At 47.4% G+C, this 20,482-nt stretch overlaps 1 protein-coding gene across 1 annotated transcript; it reads right to left on the bottom strand.

Annotated features, from left to right (window-relative positions):
• Positions 1-4,498: 4,498 nt before the first annotated feature.
• Positions 4,499-7,063, bottom strand: LOC140427417 (protocadherin gamma-A9-like). The gene has a single exon (XM_072512951.1). It carries the CDS (start codon positions 7,061-7,063, stop codon positions 4,499-4,501), a length of 2,565 nt encoding a protein of 854 aa, XP_072369052.1.
• Positions 7,064-20,482: the final 13,419 nt, after the last annotated feature.

Here is a 20,482-nt window from a genome sequence, read left to right as displayed (position 1 = left end):
ACTTAAGAACAAGCTCAAGGCTGACGCTGCAGTGCAGTACTAAGGGGGTCGTCACTGTCAGAGGTTCCCTTGTAGGGTACGGTGGACCTGAAAATTGTTTTATGAACACATATATTTCCAATTTGTTTCTCCACTTCGAATGTAAAAAGAAACATCGCAATATTTTCAGAACGGCAAAAAATATGGAAGTATGAATGAGTAGAGATTTAAGGGTGCGAGTAGCGACATCACTAAAAAATAGCGTACAGCTATAAAAATAGCATTTAGCTCATTGGAATTTTGGTCTTTATCCAAAAAGAGCTGACATACTAAGGAGTAGATGGTACATCAGGGTTTTATGGAGCTCAGATGAGGAGCCGTCTGAGAACTGCATTCAGTTGAGCGCAGCGCACTTCAGGAAATATATCTTAGGTTTGGGGCGGGTTCCCTGTAGATTCACGAGTATGATACCGAGTCTAAAAGAGTTAAGTTATGAATAGTGATTGCATCACTTCTCGACCTTTTGGCTAAGGTCAAACGTCAGATGAATCCCAAAATGACATGACATGCCTTCACTTGTCAGCTTGGATCTTGTTATGTCTCTTTTATGGGGACTCTGAATTGGCTTCAATTTGAAATTGAGTTGGTTTTTGGAGCAAGCAATGAGATTTCCACTCTGTGCATTGGCTTTGCAACATTAAGGATGGGATTTTAAAAAATACTGATTTGTGTAGATCGATTTTGCATTCACATGTAAGTTCCCGCAAAGTCACCCTTACACCTGGGGGCTTGTGTCAATGTTGGGAGAGTTGTCTCACAACTCATTAAGCAACAGCCTGACATAGTCATACTCACAGAATCATACCTTACAGGTAATGTCCCAGACACCGCTATCACCATTCCTGGATATGGCCTTTCTCACCAGTAGGACAGACCCAGCAGAGATGGCTGCACAGTGGTATACAATCGGGAGGGAGTTGCCTTGGGCGTTCTCAAAAATGACTCTGGATCCCATGAAATCTCATGACTTCAGGTTAAACATGGGCAAGGAAACCTGCTGCTGATTACCATGTATTGGCCACCATCATCTGATGGATCAATGCTACTCCATGTTGAACACCACTTGGAGAAAGCACTGAGCGTGGCAAGGGATATGCTGTGGATTGGCATCCTAATTTATTTGTTCATGGAATGTGCGCGTCGCTGGCTGGGCCAGAATTTATTGCCATACCCTAATTGCCCTTGAGACTTCTAATTCCAAATTTTGTATTGAATTCAAATTTCACCATCTGCCATGGTGGGATTTGAACCTGGGTCCCCAGAACATGATTCTGGGTCGCTGAACTAGTAGTACAGCCACAATAACACTACCCCACTGCCTCCACTCCAATGTCCGTCAGCAACACTGGCTCGGTAGTACCACCACAGACCCAAGTGGCCAGGTCCTAAAGGACATTGCTAGACTGAGGCCACAGCAGGTATTGAGAGAACCAACAAGAGGGAAAAACTTACTTGACCTCATCCTCACCAATCTGACTGACGCAGATGCATTAGTCCATGACAGTATAGGTAGAGGTGACCACCGCACAGTCCTTGTGGAGACAAAGTCCCGTCTTCACATTGAGGATACCCTCCATCGTGTTGTGTGGCACTACCACCGAGCAACTGGGATAGACTTCAAACAGATCTAGCAACTCAAGACTGGGATTCCATGAGGCGCTGTGGGCCATCAGCAGCAGCAGAATTGTACTCAACCACAATTTACAAACTCATGGCCCAGGATATCCCCACTCTACCATTATCACCAAGCCAGGGGATCAACTCTAGTTCAATGAAGACTGCAGGAGATCATACCAGGAGCAACATCGGGCATATCGAAAAAGGAGATGTCAACCTGGTGAGGTTACAAAACAGGACTACTTGTGTGCCAAACAACATATGCGCAAGCAATCGAGGGCTAATTGATTATGCAATGAATGCATCAGACCTAACATGCCACATCCTGCCTTCAATGGTGGTGAACAATATAACAACCTACTGGAGTAGGAGGCGCCATAAATATCCCCATCCTTACTGATGGAGGAGCCCGGCACATACTTGCAAAAGACAAGGCTGAGGCATTCGCAACAATCTTCAGCCAGAAATGCAGAGTGGATGATCCATCTCGTTCTCCTCCGGAGGTTCCCAGGATCATGGATATCAGACTTCAGCCAATACGATTCACTCCACGTGGACATTGGCAATATTCCGGCAATAGTACTGAAGACTTGTGCTTCAGAATGTGCCGCACTTCTGGCCTAAGCTGTTCCAGTACAGCTACAACACTGGCATCTACCCATCAACGTGGAAACTTACCCAGGTGTGTCCTGCAGACAAGACACAGGAAACATGCAACACAGCAAGTTACCACCCTATCGGTCTACCTTCCATCAACAGCAAAGTGATGGATGGTTTTGTCAACAGTATTATCAAGCAGCACTTACTCAGCAATAACCTGCTCACGGACGATTAGTTTGGGGTCTGCCAGGGTCACTCAGCTCCTGACTTCATTACAGCCTTGGTTCAAACATGGACAAAAGAGCTTAATGCAAGAGTTGAGGTGAGAGTCACTGACCATGACATCAGGGCAGCATTTGACTGAGTGTGGCATCAAGGAGCCTTAGCTAAACTGGAGTCAATGGGAATCAGGGGGAAAATCTCCGCTGGTTGGAGCATACCTGGCACAAAGATGAATGGTTGTGCTGGTTGGATGACAATCATCGCAACTCCAGGTCATCACAGCAAGAGTTCCACAGGGTAGTCTCCTAGGCCCAACCATCTTCAGTGCTTTATCAGTGACCTCCCTGCCATCATGTGTTCAGAAGTGGGGATGTTTCCAATTGACTGCACAATGTTCAGCAACATTCACGGCTCCTCGGATAATGAAGCAGTCAGTGTCCAAATGCAGCAAGACATGGACAATATCTAGGATTGGGCTGACAAGTGGCAAATTACATTTGCGCCACACAAGCGCAAGGCAATGATAATATTCTACAAGAAAGGATCTAACCATCGCTGCTTCACATATAATTACCATCGCTGAATCCCGCACAATCAACATCCTGGGGTTACCATTGGTCAGAAACTCAACTAGACTAGCCATATTGATACTGTGGGTATCAGGGCAGGTCAGAGACTAGGAATCCCATGGCAAGTAACTCACTTCCTGACCCATCCCCCAAACCTGTCCACCATTTACAATGCACAAGTCAGGTGTGTAATGGAATATCCACTTGCCTGGATGAGTGCATCTCCAACAACATTCAAGAAGCACGACAATATACAGGACAAAGCAGCCCGCGTGATGCTCCTTCTTCTACAAACATTCACAGCCTCCAGGACCGATGAACAGTGGCAGCCTTGTGTACCATATACAAGATGCACTGCAGCAACTCACCAAGATTCCTTAGACAGCACCTTCAACCCCACGACCACTGCCATCTAGAAGGACAAGAGCAGCATATACCTGGGAACCCCACCACCTGGAGGTTCCCTTCAAGTCACTCACCATCCTGGCTTGCAAATATATCGCTGTTCCTTCACTGTCGCTGGGGCAAAATCCTGGAACTCCCTCCCTAATAGCACAGTGGGTGTACTTACACTTCAAGGACTGCAGCGGTTCAAGAAGGCAACTCACCACCACCATCTGAAGAACAACTATGGGTGGGCAGTAAATGCTGGCCTAACCAGCGATGGTAAATTAATGAAAAGTATGATATATCTATGACTCATTTCTCTTCCCAAATCCAGTAATCTCATGCAGAGTTTTAAGGAATATAAAATATCTTGATCATTTCAGTTTCTTTGCTGTGGCCACCGACGATAGACGAATCCCTGAATCTTATGCCATTAATTACCTTAGATATTCCTTTTGCCAATGGAGCAAAGAACAAACAAAATTACAGCACAGGAACAGGCCCTTCGGTCTATATTCCTCTTTCCCATCCTCTCCATGTATTTGTGAAGACGCCCCTTAAAAATCATTTGCTTCCCCCACCTCCCCAGGCAGCGAGTTCCAGGCTCCCACCACCCTATAAAAAGCGTGCCTGGTACATTTTCTTTAAACTTTTGCGACTCGTACGTTAAACCTATGTCCCCTAGGAAATGAATCTACCATCCTGGGAAAAAGCTTCTGACTATCCACTCTGTTCATGCCCCTCATAATCTTGTAGACTTCTATCAGGTCGCCGTTCAACCTCAGCCGTTCCAGTGAGAACAAACCGAGTTTCTCCAACCTCTCTTGGGTTTCACTTTTACGCAGTGATCCTTGGCATTTCATCTAGAACTCCGAGTTTGTAACAGGATTAAACCTTGGTGGCTATTTGGAACAGAAATAGCAAAATACATTCAGATTCGAGATGATAAACTGACATTTTGCTTCCATCAACTAGAAAATGCTTGACTTCCCACAGAGGCTCGTCATTGGGAATGTCGAGTCCATGCCTGTACATGAAAAACAAACGCATATATACATAAGGTTTTAGGAGCTGCTCACCTCTATATTTAGGATTTTGTTGCAGCTGACATTTCGTCGCACTTCTTGATTTCCGCTCATAATATTATTCTTGCAACTGGATGGCCGGTACTTGTTAGAAAACATGGCGTCTCTCTGGGCTGTACCTGAAGGTGAACACATGTCATAGCGGAAACTTTGGGAAAGTGGATCACCTCCAAATACTTCGACATAGTTCGGAACTATTCCAAGATTTCTGCTGGCTTTTTGGATTCCATTCATGGAATTTCGTGTTTCTAGGCAACAGCAAGCACTTGTATATCCATTTCGTGCACCAAACTTGTTTCTGTTTTTGTGAAGCGTAAGGGCGAGGATTATTAAAACGACGAGGAAAATTGATGAGGTTATCCCTAACGATATAACTAAGAAATAACTGATGTCACCAACAGAACTAGAACCTTCAGCCAAACTGCTCACTTCAGAAAGCATTTCCGTAACGCCGTCTGTCAGTGATAAGATAATTGTCATTGTAGCTGAAAGTGGTGGGGAACCGCTGTCTTTAGCAGCGATAACCAATCTATGTTTTAAAACATCTTTACTCATAATACCACGGATGGTCCAAATTTCACCTGTATTAGGTGAAATGGTAAACAGTCCCGGGTCAATAGTCTGGAGAATCTGATAAGAGAGGTGTGCGTTCTGACCAGAGTCGACATCTGTGGCCGACACCTTGGCAACTAGATAGCCTGGTTCTGCGAATCGAGATACAGTCTCTGTTATTGTAGTTCCATAGTCAGGCAATGGATGTACGATCACAGGGGCATTGTCATTCTGATCCAGGATAACTACCTCTGCAGAGACGGTGCTGGATAGTGATGGGACTCCAGTGTCCGTAACGTGAACTTCAAACTGAAAATGTTTGAGTCTCTCGTAGTCAAAAGATTTTTGAGAAAATATTGCTCCCGTTTCTGATTGGATGTGGACGTAATTAAATACTGACTCGTCCTGTACTTGTGTCGGTTGGATGGAATAGTTTAGTCGAGAGTTCTGGTTTAAATCTGGATCAAAAGCTGTCACTGAAAATATAGATGCCCCAATGACATTGTTCTCCGTCACATAAGCTGTATATAAAGGTTGCGAAAAGCGTGGCGCATTGTCATTTATATCCGCGACTTCCACCAGGATGACTTTCTTAGATGTGAAAGGAGGAGATCCCGAATCACTGCACAGAACTGTGACTTCGTACCTGGAGATATTTTCACGATCAAGTATCTGTTTTGTCCGCAATGTTAAATATTTCTTGGACGATGAATCGAGTTGAAAAGGGAGATTTTCTGTGACTTGACATTCTAACCGCCCATTTTCTCCTGAATCTTTGTCTGTTGCACTAATCAGAGCTACAACTGTCCCGGGTATTGAGTTTTCAGGAACTGGACTGAACAATGTAGCAATAGTCACTTCTGGTGCATTATCATTGACATCCACAACATGAACCAAAACATGACAATAAGCAGGAATTCCAGAAAGTCCCCTATCTGTTGCCTGCACATTTATCTCAAAAACACTCTTCTCTTCATTGTTTAAGTCTCCCCTGACTCTGATTTCACCAGTTTTGGAATCCAAACCAAACAACTCACGGACCCTACCGGAGGCATGGTTACTAAAAGAGTACAGAATCTCCCCATTGAGACCGTCATCCAAATCAGTGGCATTTAACTTTATTACCAATGCTCCTTTGGGTGCGTCCTCTAACAGGCTGATGGTGTAAACTGGCCGGGAGAACACAGGAGTGTTGTCATTTGCATCTTTTACACTGATTATTATCTGGGCAGATCCGGATCGCTCCGGGACCCCTCCGTCTTTGGCAATCAGCACTAATCTGTGACTAGATGTCTTTTCTCTATCCAGTGACCCATTTAACACTAACACAGGCATGTCTTCATTCCCGTTTCGACTTTCCACATTTAAAGCAAAATATTCGTTTGCATCAAGCTGATAGGATTGCAATGAGTTGGTTCCTACGTCTGGGTCGTGGGCGCGCTGAAGGGCATAGCGAGTTCCTGGTGACGCCGCTTCGGAGATTTCAAAGCGGAATTGCTTTTTGGGGAAAGCCGGTGCGTTATCATTTACATCGAGAATTTCCACTTCAACATCGTACAGACTAAACGGGTTTTCAATCACTGTTTCCAAATTTATCACGCACGTCGTGCTCGACCCGCACAGTTCTTCTCGGTCTATATATTCCTTCAGAAGGAGCTCACCATTGTTCAAATTTAGGTCGAAATGCTGCTTCCTGGGCCCGGGCACAATTCGAAAAATACGAGTTGAGAGCTCCTTCACATTTAAACCCAAATCATCTGCGATATTCCCAACAACGGCACCGAGTTGCAGTTCTTCGGGAATTGAATAGCGAATCTGACAAGAAATGAGATCCCAGAAGGAGAATGCACAGTACAACAGTGACCATTGTATCAGCCAGTGTCCTTTATAATATCGCATTTCCAGCACAAAGCATCCCAACTGTTTCAGCGCCACAACTCGATTCGACAATTCGTTCCAATTAATGTATGATCCCTCATGGAAGTAACGCATTAAACCAATGCACCAGTGCGTTTTAAAATCTTCTCATTGCTTATTTGTCGATCTTCTCACTAATCGGAAAAATCAGCACTGGTTTCGCGTGTAAATGCCGCTCAGAATGCTGCACGGCTGCAGGTTTCACAATGCACTGTGTCTGCAACTGCGCAATGCTAGATGGGAAGGGAAAGGGGCCAGCTCGATCTCCAGGCACATCGCAGCTTCTGGTTGGCGGATAGAAAAATGCTCATAAACATCCAATCGGATTTTTGAGCATTCATTAAAGCTAGGATGTCTCGAAAATCATTGTGTCAATTTTGCATTTTTGATTGTCCAGTCAAAAATATAATCAGCCAAATGTATGCAAAATGTGCATGGTTTACATTTCTGTGACAATCTGTTTTTTTAATATGACCATACTACAGATGTATAATTGGGATCAGATATCTAAATTCATTAAATACACCATATAATTGTTTTTTTTTTGGTGGTTGTACCAATAATTTATAGCAAAGGGATGGTTCGCTAAATAATTCTGGGAAATAAGCTGATAGGAAATTGAAATTTCTGGTTTTTAAATGTAAACAGACACAGAGAGTATTTAGGCCACATTCCTGCCTTAATTTCATTGTCTGCAGTTAAAGCGCTAATGAGCCTTATCCCACACTCCATTCCTCATTCCAACACCCTGTAAATTCTGAGAGGTCAAGAGCATATCCGCATATATTTTAATATGATGATTGTCTCTATCACAAGCAACCTGTCACCACACTCAGCATGGAAAAACGTTGTTCTCAACTCCCCTCTAATCGTTTCACCAAGTACATTAAATTTATGTTCCCTGCTTTTATACCATTATAAGACAAACACATTATTCACTGGCTTCTCAACTCAGTTAATTCTTCCCTCAGCTTCCGAAAGGAAAATCCCAACCCAGTTCATCCTTTCCGCATCACACATATATTTCCAATCCTGACAACATTCTCATAAAACCAATCTTTACCATCTCTCCACCCACCTCACCCGTCCATCGACGTTTGCTTGCAGTCTACAACTATCAACCACACAGACATATTCCAGGTCGCAAATTATATGTACTTCCATCCAGACATCTCGAGCGGGCCCATCCAGTTCTGGTTAATATATTGTGACTACACTTCAAAAAACGTCATTGCCTGTAAAGTGCTGGGAGATGTCCAGTGTTTGCGAAATACACTATCTTCTGGCAAGTCTTCTTTTAGGATCTCCAGAGGAAGTCAAACAATATAGAGACATTGGAAGGTTGGAGAGATGGTGGGGAGTAAAAGCTGGTTGCCATCAGTCTGCATGTGAAAGCTAATGCGTCATAGGTAACACGAGATTTATGATCCAGAAGTAAGAACTTTGGGAGCTAATTACGAAATTAGTAAGCAAGACCTGAAAAGTGGTGATCGACGGGTTTCCCTAGGTACCACGTGAAAGTTGAGTACAAAAAACAGAAGCATAAAGCATCAGTGAAGTGGGGGATTTGCATCCTTCCCCCTCGAAGTCCACAAGTTCCTCTGTCATAGAGAGGCGATGAGGTCTCCTTCGGTGCTTTGCCCGTGCTTCCACTTCCAGAGGTTGTGGGACTGGGTTACGGTGTGCAACGCGTCAGGGAATGTCGCTACTGCACCGAACGTCTGGGGGCTGCTTTCGGCGGTCCCACCCTGGTTAGAGGCTATGGATGCTTCTGTCTCAATGTCTGATCCTGAATCCTCCGTTTCGCGCATCCCTGCCTCCTTGCCCTTGGGGAGTGTAGCCCCTTAGCCCCTGGATGACGGGCGGAAAGGATGTAGAGTTGACTCGTCGGGCGTATCCAGGCCTGGTACGAGCTCCCTGTCTTTAAGTTGGTCCATATGCTTTCATACAACCCGCTGCTCTTTTTTTGTCATATTAGAGAAGGCTCTGTCTATTCCACTGTAGTCCCTGCCACCGACTGGGCACCGTCTCCTAAATTCCAAACATGTACTGTGTCCCTTGGCCGGACCCCCTGTCCTGATTTAGTTGGCTAGAATATAGTTTCTGGTGATCCACCTTTCCGCCAAAATTTAGAAATGTCATGCGAAGGTCATCCATCAGCAATTCTGCCGGTGCCACCTCAGTTGTTACATGCAGTGTGATCCGATAGTTAAACAGTAACTGCAATTTTTTGTCTCCATGGGGATCATGCTGCATGTTTCTTTATGCCTCTCTTAAAGGTCTGCACTCCCCGCTCAGCCAAGCCATTCAGGGCGGTCTAAATCTGCTTTACACTGTTCAACTTCATGAAGTGACAGAATTCCTTGGTAGTAGAACAACGAACAAAGAACAAAGAACAAAGAGCAAAGAAACGTACAGCACAGGAACCGGTCCTTCGGTCCTCCAAGTCTGTGCCAATCATGATGCCCTAATTTTAAAAAAAAAACCTTCTGCCCTTACTCGGTCCGTATCCCTCTATTTCCTCCCTATTCTTGTATCCATCCAGATGCCTCTTTATTGTTCTTAATGTGCCTTCTTCCACCACATCTTGTGGCAGCGCGTTCCAGGCACCCACCATTCTCTCTGTGAACAACTTGTCCAACACATCTCCCTTAAAAGTTTCCCCTCTCACCTTGAACTTGTGCCCCTTTGTACTTGACACTTCCACCCTTGAAAAACGTCTCTGACTATCCAGCCTGTCTATGTCTCTCATAATTTTGTAGACCTCTATCAGGCCTCCCCTTAGCCTCCGTCTTTTGAGTGCAAACGATCCGAATTTATTAAACGTCTCCTCATAGCCAACACCCTCGAGACCAGGCAACATCCTCGGTGAACCTTGTTTGCATTCTCTCCAAAGCTTCCAATATTTCTGATAACTTGGTGACGAAAACTGCACGCAATACTCGAAATGCGGCCAAACCAATGTTATATATAGCTGCAACGTGATTTTAGAACTCCTGCAAGGTCGGAACGGTAGCATAATGGTTAGCATTGTTGCTTAACAGCGTTACGGACCCATTTGATTCCTGGTTTGGGTCACTGTCCATGCGTCTGCACGTTCACCCCGTGTCTGCGTGGGTTTCCTCCGGGTGCTCTGGTTTCCCCCCAGAAGTCCCAAAACACGTGCTTGTTAGGTGAATTGGACATTCTGAATTCTCCCTCAGTGTACCCGAGCAGGCGGAGGAGTGTGGCGACTCGGGGATGTTCATATTAACATCATTGCACTGTTAATGCAAGCCTACTTGTGATGCTAATAAATTACTCAATGCCCCACCTTATGACGGCAAGCATGCCATGTGCCTTCTTAATCATCTTGGCCACCTGTGTTGCCACTTTTAGGGAACTGTGGACCTGCACGCTCCCTATATATTAATTTTCCTAAGGATTGTGCCGATTGCATTATAATTCATATCTATATTTGATCCTCCGAAATGCATCACCTCGCATTCGTCCGGATTAAACTCCATCTGCAATTTCTGTGCCCAAGTCTCCAATCTATCTATATCCTGTTGTATCCTGTGACAATCCTTGGCACTAACGGCAACTCCGCCAATCTTTGTTTCATCCACAAACCTACTAAACAGGTGGTCCACATTTTCCTCCGGGTATACAAATGATGATTTGGGATTACACAACTTCAGTATTGTTGAAAGAAGAGATCTGCACCTCAACCATGCCCTCTTATTCTGCAAGAGAATTTCCTTCAGGGCTCATAATTGTCCCCACCCTCTGTTGGAAACACCGTTTACTACTTATTTGCTTGGAAACATTTTTCTTTATTTCCTTTGCTTGGAACAATGTACAACTTTAAGTTTAATTCATATTTGTATTTGCATGTTAAGAAAGGTGAAACCTAGTTTGAGTTTCATTCAGCTGGGTGCCGGGAAGTCTGGAGGTCCTGTTTGCGTCCATCAATTTCAATGAAGATTTACAACCCTTTAAGTGAAGGGAGAGGTATTAAACAGTTTGGGCGTAAACTCGTTGGAGTTTTGAAGGATGAGAGGGGATCTGATCGAGCTAAAATAGAACATTTAAAGGGTTTGTTGAAGAAAAGGTAGGCCAGATCTTCTGGTGGAGTGAATGTCGCTTATTTGGTAGCTCTCACTCGTGGTGGACCTTTAAGACCTTTTTGATCGACCTATGGGAGATTTGATAGGCAAAATAGGAGATTGGTGACGTAGAGGCGAAGAATTCCCCCAGTGTATGGATTCGTGGACCAGAAGTGGACTGAAAAGGAGAGATCGTTGGTCAAAGAAGGGAGTGGCGTCTGCAGCACAGGAAAACATGGCGGAGGCTCAGAGACTGGGATTGCCAGCCCAGTGGTCAACGGAGCAGCTGGTGGAATTCCTTCAGGAGAGCTTGGCTAAGCAAAGACAAGAGTACCTGCACCCGATTAAGACGGATATTGACCGGATGGAGCAAAGATCGGAAGCCCAGGGCCAGGCAATCCAGAAGGTGGAAGAGCCGGTGGCTGAGCACGAGGACCAGCTAACCGCGATGATGGCGGAGATGGGGCTGATGAGGGACCACCAGAAAAGGCTGCGAGAGAAAGTGGTGGATCTGGAGAACAGGTCGCGCAGGCAGAACCTGTGGACCATTGGCCTCCCTGAGGGCAGCGAGGGATTGGATGTAGGGGCATATGTGGCGTGTGTGTTCGAGATGATGCTGGGAGAAGGTGCATTTACGCGGCCCTTGGAGGTGGACAGGGCACACAGAGCGCTTATGAGGAAGCCACAGATGAATGAGCCACTGCGGGCGATGGTGGTACGAATGCACTGGTCCTGGACAAGGAAAAGATTTTCAGATGGCCCAGGCAGATGAGGAGCTGCAAATGGGAACATAACGAGCTGGGTGCGGAACTGGCCAAAAGAAGGGCGAGCTTCACTAAAGTTAAATCCGCCCTCTTCAAGAAGGGGATGAAGTTCTGCATGTTGCACCCAGCTCATTTGTGGGTCACCTGTGAGGGTCAAAAACTTTATTTCTGATCGCAGGATGAGACGATGAACCTTGTTAAGGGCAGGGGACTGGCAGTTGATGGAGGACATTGAACTTGGGGCGAGTAATTCTGTACTTATGCTGCTAAATTTCCTTTCTCTTTGGATTTTGTATGTATTGTTTTTGTACCAATTGTTTGGCCGTTGCTCAGTTTTGTATGCAGGTAAACTTTGTTCTTAATGGGGGATGGTGTGTGGGATATTCTTGTGGTATTATAGGTGTTACGGTACCTGACAGGCTATAGCACCATTGGTGGAAACCGTAAGCTTTCTATTGGTAGAATGCATGATAGCTCCTCCCTGATAGGCGGGGAATAAGAACCCGTGCTGCCCCAGCAGCCTTCATTCTGTACCTGAGGCACAATGGCAAGAGGTCCTCCCGGATGCCCTCCACTCCATTAGGTCACTGCTTTGCACGACCACCAATCAGACACCTCACAAACGTCTCCTTGTCTTCCCCAGGAAGTCCTCCTCTGGGATCTCGCTCCCGACCTGGCTGGCAGCTCCCGGACCCATCCTGCTCCGAAAACACGTGCGGGCGCACACGTCTGACCCGTTGGTCGAGAGGGTGCATCTGTTCCATGCTAACCACCCCCCCCCCCCCGTACGCCTACGTGGCATACCCCGATGGCCGACAAGATACGGTCTCCCTACGGGACCTGGCGCCCCCCCCCCCACGCACATTCCAGCCGCCAGTCCCACCCTCCGCTCCACCACAGCACCTTACAGGAGGATCGGTCCTTCCGTCGGCCCCGTTTAGGCACCCCCACCCACCGTCGCCCCCCGCAGGCGCTCCCTTCCCAGGTCAACCGTTTTCCCCACCCGTGCCGTCTAGGGGTGCCGAAGCTGCCATGGAGATCGAAGCCACGCTCCCGGAGTCACAGACGCCCGAGCCTCCACCGCAGTCACCACCGAAGCTCCGACGATCGCAGCGGATGACTAGGGCCCCCGATCGACTGATTGCTTCATTTTAATTGTAATCTGTAAATATAAACCATCAAATGTACATAGCTTTCAGAATTGTAAATAGTTACTAAACACTGTACGGAGGTATTATGGTACCTCCATAACTAATTATACCATGTTGCTATGTTTGGTAGTTTCAGGCCACCATCCCCGCCGGACTCTTTTTTAACAGGGGGTGAATGTGGTATTATAGATATTACGCTACCTGACAGACTCAAGCAACATTGGTGGAAACTGTATGCTTTCTATTGGTAGAATGTATGAAAGCTCCGCCCTGATAGGTGGGGTATAAGAACCCGTGTTGCCCCAGCAGCCTTCATTCTGTACCTGAGCTGCTGGGGGAAACATCTAGCTTATTAAAGCCTTCAGTTGGACTACAACCTCCCTTTAGTGGTCATTGATCGTGCATCAGTTTTTCCTTGTGTTTTTTGAAGATTGCTGTGTTTTGCATAAGTCTGTTCGAGCGGCGGGGGCGAGGGTGAGGGAGATCAGTGTGGGTGGGAGGGGAGGATGCTTCGTGCCATGGGCGTGGGCTACCAGGCTAGCTGGGCGGGCTAGCTCACGGGAGCGCAGTGCGGATCGAGCAGGCGATCAGTTTGTTGTGGGGGGTTGGGATTGCTATTTTGTTATTGGTGGGGAGGGGGTGTGAGAGGGGAATTGTTCTGCTGACAGGGGATGGACTGGCGCTTGGAGACAAATTGGAGGTCGATGGTGGTGAACACCCGAGGGCGGGCCTGAGGAGGCGCGGGACGCGGGCTGGAGGCTGGCATAAGAAGGGTGATGGCTGATCAGCAGGAGGAGCGGAGTGCCCCGCGACCAGGCTGATCACAATGAACGTGAGAGGGCTGAATGGGCCGGTCAAGATGGCTCATGTGTTCATGCATTTAAAGAGTTTGGAGGCATACGTGGGAATGCTACCGGAGACAAGACTAGTCGATCAGACTAGGCTGAGGAAGGGGTGGGTTCAGCAGGTATTTCATTCGGGGTTTGACTATAAAACTAGGAGGGTTGAAATATTGATCATTAAGCGGGTGTCACTTAAGGTAGGGAATATAGTGGCGGACTCGGGGGGGGGGGGGGGGGGCGGTGGGGGGGGGGCGTGCAGTATGTTATGGTGAGTGGCAAGCTGGAGGGAATGCCGGTAGTATTAGTGAATATTTACGCACCAAACTGGGATGACGCGGAGTTTATGAGGTGGGTGTTGGAGAAGGTTCCGGACCTGGACTCTCATAGGTTTATCGTTGGGGTGGGGGACGGGGGGGGGTGGGGGCGGGGGGGGGGTGTGGCTTTATTACGGTCATTGATTCGAGGTTGGAGTTCAAGGACAGGGAGGGTGCCAGCCTTGGCAAAGGAACTAAAAGGATTTATGGAGCAGATGGGAGAGGTAGATACATGGAGGTTCAGACGGCCAAGAGCGAAGGAATTTTCTTTTTTCTCCCATGTTCACAAAGTGTACTCCCGGATTGATTTTTTCATTTTGAACAGGGCTTTGCTGGTGGGGGAGGTGGATGCCGAGTATTCGGCCATTGTTATGTTGGACCATGCCCCACACTGGGTGGATTTACGGTGAGCAAGGAGGAGGGTCAGGGCGTGCAATGGAGATTTCATGTAAGACTATTAGTGGATGAGGGGGTGTGCAGACGAGTGCTGGAGGCCATCCAGAATCATTTGGAGATAAGTGACATTGGGGAGGTTTTGGAAGCAACGGTGTGGGAAGCGCTGAAGGCAGTGGTTGGGGGGGAACTAAATTCGATACTGGTTCATAGCGAGAAGGAAGAGCGGTAGAGATGGATCGGCTGATTAGGGAGATGCTCCAGGTTGGCAGAAGGTGCTCTTAAGCGCCGGAGGTGGGGCTGTTGAAGGAATGGGAGAAGCTGCAGATGGGGTTTGTTCTGATATCCAAAGGGAAAGCGATAGGGCAGTTGAGAAAGGCGGGAGGGACGATATATGAGTATGTTGAGAAGGCCAGTAGGATACTAGCACACCAGTTCTGTAAAAGGGAGGCGGCCAGGGAGATAGGAAGAGTGAAGGACAGAGAGGGGAACACGGTGTTGGGCCCAGCACGGGTGAACGGCGTGTTCAAGGAGTTTTGCAGTGGGCTGTATGAGTCGAAGCCCCCAGCTGGGGTCGAGGGGATGAGGCAGTTTGTGGAAGTGTTGAAGTTTCCGAAGGTAGAGGAAGGTTTGATGGTGGGGTTGGGCGTCCCGATAGGGATTTTAGAGGTAATAGAGGGATTGGAGGCCATTCTGTCGGGGAAGGCCGGATGGCTACCCAGTGGAATTTTGCAACATGTTTTCTACGATGTTGGGCCCGCTGCTGGTGAGGGCATTTAATGAGGCAAGGGAGTGAGGTGTCCTTTCCCCAACCAACAGTGTCACAGGCTTCGTTCTCATTGATCCTAAAGCGGCAGAAGGACCCACAGCAATATGGGTCACATCGACCAATCTCCCACTGAATGTCAACGCCAAATTGCTGGCCAAGATTCTGGCCTCGAGGATAGAGGATTGTGTTACGGGGTGATAGGGGAAGACCAGAGGGGGTTTGTCAAAGGCAGGCAGCTAACGGCCAATGTTAGAAGGCTCTTGAATGTAATCATGATGCCCTCCGAGGGGAGGGAGGCAGAGGTGGTGGTCACTATGGATGCGGAGAAGGCCTTTGACCGGGTGGAATGGAATTATATGTGGGAGGTCCTGGCACAGTTTGAGTTTGGGCAGGACTTTATTGACTGTTTTCGGTTGCTGTACCAAGCACCAGTGGCGAGTGTGCCGACGAACCGAGTGACTTCGGACTACTTTAAACTGCACCAGGGGATAAGGCAGGTTGTCCCCTCTCCCCACTGTTGGTTATAGTGCCATTGGCTATGGTGCTGAGAGGGTCAATGGATTGGAATGGGCAAGTCCGGGCGGGGAGCTGGGGGCTGGTGATGGAACACAGGGTTTTGTTATATGCAGACGACGTACTCCCGTATATTTCTGGCCCGTGAGGGGGGATAGGGTAGATTATACTGACCTTAAGGGAATTTGGCCAGTTCTCGGTGCACAAATTGAATATGGGTAAGAGTGATATTTTCGTGATTCATGCTCGGGGGCAGGAGAGGAGACTGGGTGAGTTGCATTTCAAGTGGTGGGAGGGAGTTTTTGTTACTTGGGAATTCAGGTGGCACGGGGATGGAGGCAGCTACACAAATTAAATCTGGCCCGGTTAGTGGAACAAATGAAGGAGGACTTCCGGAGGTGGGGCATTCTCCCGTTGTCACTGGCGGCGAGGGTACAGACCGTAAAAATTACGGTTCTCCTGTGATTTTTGTTTGTTTTCCAGTGCCTCCCTATTTTTATACCAAAGGCCTTTTTTAAGCGAGTAATTACGGTGATCTCTTGGTTTGTGTGGGTGGGTAAATCCCCGTGAGTAAAGGAAGTGCTGTCAGAGCAGAGCCGAGGGAGGGAGGGTTGGCGCTGCTGCACTTTCGGAACTACTACTGGGCGGCAAATATAGCCATGATTAGGAAGTGGGTAGTGGGGGAGGGGTCAGTGTGGGGGCGGGGGGAGACGGCCTCGTGTAGGGGCACAGGTTTGGAGGCATTGGTAGCGGCTCCTCTGCCATTCTCACTGGCCCGGTACTCCACAAGCAGTGGCAGTGGAGGCCCTGAGAATTTGGGGGCAGTGGCGTAAGCATATGGGAGTGCAGTGAGCGTCTTTGTGGGCTCCAATTTGTAGTAATCATCTGTTTGTACCGTGGAGGATGGATGGGGGGTTTCAGAGGTGGCAGAGAGCAGGGATTGAGAGGCTGAGGGATCTGTTTATTGATGGGAGCTTTCCCTGTTTGATGGATCTAGAAGAGGACTTTGAATTGCCAGGAGGGAATAGGTTTCAGTATGTGCTGATGACGGAATTTGTGCTAAGGCAGGTTTCGACCTTTCCGCTTCTACCGCCACAGGGGATACAGGAGAAGGTAGTCTCTAGAACGGGCGTTGTGGAGGGGAAGGTACCAGAAGTCTATAAAGAACTTATGGAGTGGGAGACAACCCAGATAGGTGAGCTAAAGCGTAATAGAAGATTAGCTGGGAAAGGAGTTAGAGGCGGGTCTGTAGGAGGATGCTCTGAGCAGTGTCAACGCAACGTCATCATGTTCCAGGCTCAGCCTGATACAATTCAAGGTGGTTCACTGGGCACACACGACGGTGGCCCGGATGAGCAGATTTTATGGGGTGGAGGACAGGTGTGTGCAGTGTGCAGGAGGGTGTGCAAATCATGTCCACATGTTTTGGGCATGTCCGAAGCTCAGGGTATTCTGGCAGGGATTTGCAGATGGCATGTCTAAAAACATGATTGGCGCCGAGTCCAGAGGAAGCACCTTTTGGAGTTTTGGAAGACCTGGGAGTCCAAGGGGGAGAGAGGCCAACGTTTTGGCCTTTGCCTCCATGGTAGCCCGGAGACGGATCTTACTAGCGTGGAGGGACTCGAAGCCCCTGAAATCAGGGGTATGGGTTAGCGACATGGCTGGGTTTTTCAGGCTTGAGAAAATGAAATTCGCCCTGAGAGGATCAATGTTAGGGTTCCTTCGGAGGTGGCAGCCGTTTATCGACTTCTTCGGCGAAAATTAAACGTTAGCAGATTCAAGAAGGGGAGAAGGGGGGAGGGAGTTAGGGAGTAAGTGGGGGTGGGGAGAGTCAGGTTATTTTTGTCTGGCTTAGGCGGGAACAGTGGGAGATGGAGGGGTATGTAATGCACTGAATTATGTTTACATTTGTGTTTGTATCTTTTGTTGTTATAAAACCATAAATGCCTTCATAAAATGTTTGTTTAAGAAAAAGAAAAAGTAGGCCAAATGTTTCCCCTTGTGGGGCGAACTGGAACTCGAGGTCAGGGATATAGGTTGAGATGTGGTAGATTTAGAACTGTGATGAGGAGCAACTATTTTCCACAGAGGGTGGTGAATTTGTGAAACTCGCTGCCCCATAGGTTGAATTGGAGTCATTAAATGGGTTCAAGAAGGAGGTATATATATATCTGCAAAGAAATGAGTTGAAGGGATATGGGAAACAGGTGAAGAGGTGGATTTGTGACCTGAAAGAAATCAGCCATGAACTGATTGAATGGCAGAGTAGGCTCGAAGGACGGAATTGCCTACTTCTGCTGCTAATTCATCTGTTCCTATGCCTTCTGTTCCTAAAGTTCTGTGCTGTTGCCGAACAGCGGGGGTCTAGGGCAACACGAAGAGACAGGGAAATACAGAAGGGCGGTTTTTGTCTACCGCATGGTGAAGGCAGAAATTCTAAGCTTTCCGGTAAGCAATGCTGAAAGACTGCTGGGAACTAATTTTAGGGAATGCGCGTTTGCTTTGAAGTTGAAGTAATCGTATGTTTGGATGATTTTTTAAAGCTGTCTCAGGGACAGATACCATTGAGTGCAAGCATTTAATGAATAACCTGTAATCTGTTGAAGGTAAATCATTTGCAAATGAGCCAGCCGAAACTAGAAGCCATAGTGTTGAGAAAGCGGTATAAACTCACTGGAACTTTTTGTCTGTGAAAGTATTGCCTGGATAAAATCAATTGCTGGGAAAAATAAAGGGACTAAGTTTGAATCAGTTTCTGGTGCTTGCATTGAATTGTTTCCAACTTTTTTGCCTGGTGAAATATGATTAATTTTTCATGATTAATAAACATTTCATTCCTTGTGCTAAAAGCAGATTCTTGTGACCATGTTCAGCGATTGACATTGACGGCCTGAAAGAAACAAGGTTTTGGTCTAACAAGCCTGGTTTCACTATGGGGTTGACTTCGCCAGTATTCAAATCAGCTGGGATCATAACGCATTCAAGTTCTGAGTAGATATATTCCCGAGCACTCATTTCGCCTCTTTTACTTTCCCTCATGCACGTTCCATATGTAAATGTACCCTCTATTTAATATGAACCTAATGGTTATCGTTATTCTCCTCTGCCAATTAAAAAAATTATGTTATTGTTTTTTTGTTAGATTACATCAGTGTGCAGGGAGCACACTGTGAAAACACGGCCATATGCTAACAGGTATAAGATATAACAATAGTCTAACCCTAATCGACCGAACATATTTACACATGTCTCTTGCTTGCTCGGGTGCCCCCCCCCCCCACCCCCCCCCCCCCCCCCCCGCCTGTACAAGGTGTGGTTGGTGCGCATATACTTTAATACAGCCCCGGAACCTTTTGACCCTGCTTTTGGGTCCTTCCTTTGTGCCTGTCTTTTCAACCTTCCGCTGTCTGCCTTGTCCACCCCTCCCCCCCCCCACCTTTCCCACCCACTCCCCTCTTCCTCTTCCTCCCCCTTCTTCCTTCCCTTTCCTTTGTGCTTTGCGGTCCATCTGTGTATTCCCCTCCCCCTTCTATTGGCTGTTGGCTACAAACAGGTCCTGGGACAAGTTGGTGAATAGCTTCCACGTTTTCTGGAGAACTCCTTCCGACCCCGGGATGGCGAATTTCTTTAACCAATTGGAGAAATTCCGACAGGTCGGACTGCCAGTCTGCAGCTTTGGGTGATGGGACTGATCGCTAGCGAAGCAGGATTCTTCAGCAGGCGATTAGGGAGGCAAAGTCTACGGCGTTGGCCCTCCTCCCCATGAAGTGTTCTGGGTGTTCTGAGACCCAGAAGACCATTCCTTCTGGCCACTGCTCTACCCTCACCCCCACAATCTCTGGCATTACCTCTTAGGAGGCTGTCCAGAACCCGACAAGACTGGGGCATACTTGTTCGTTTACCTACGGAGGAAGATTTGATCTGTATGTGTGGTAGCTCGTTCCATTTAGACAGTTGAAACCTCTCCGTCAGTTCTTCTAGCGCCGCTAGTCTATTGTCCATCTAAAAGTCACTAATTGTCAATGTCCCCCGTCCTGTCTCTACCTTTTAAAGGGGCGAACATTATTGAGATGTTCGAAATTCTGAGCAACTGTGACAGAATTAAGAAGAATATTCGATGTCCATTGGTATGTCAGTGACTAGCCATCACAATTTCAAGCTAGTCAGCAAGAGACGTAGGAGTGAGATGAGGAGAAGCTTGTTTACTCAGAGAGTTGTTGGGGTTTCCAATGTGTTGACTGGGAGAATGGAAGACGTGGGTTCCACAGGAGGTTTCAAAAGAGAGCTAGATATATATTTGAAAGTGATGAATTTAGAGGGTTACGGAAATAAGGCTGGGGAATGGGACGAGCTCGGCTGCTCTTTTGGGAGCCGCTGCAGACAACATGGATTGAATGGCCATAATCTGTTCTCTAAATAAAAAACAATAACAAACAAACCTGTGATCGCTGTCGATGAGGGACATGTGAACATTTCGGTCAGGCCGAAGTGTTCCCGTAGCTGATTCCATATTCAGAGCATGGCTAATACCACGGGGCTTGTTGATTGCTTGGCTGGCAGGGATGGGAGTGCTGTTGTGGCAGAGGCTCGGAGGGACACCCCTATGCAGGAGCTCCCTTCCATCCTAACCGATCTGTTTCCGGCTGTTTCACCCATCCCC

Source organism: Scyliorhinus torazame, chromosome 7, assembly GCF_047496885.1.
Source record: "Scyliorhinus torazame isolate Kashiwa2021f chromosome 7, sScyTor2.1, whole genome shotgun sequence".
Lineage (NCBI taxonomy): Eukaryota > Metazoa > Chordata > Chondrichthyes > Carcharhiniformes > Scyliorhinidae > Scyliorhinus > Scyliorhinus torazame.
This window is presented reverse-complemented; position numbering and strand designations above follow the sequence as displayed.

Bases quoted from the DNA above. Each gene is read 5' to 3' on its own strand.
- LOC140427417 (XM_072512951.1), bottom strand. From the start codon at position 7,063: ATGCGTTACTTCCATGAGGGATCATACATTAATTGGAACGAATTGTCG.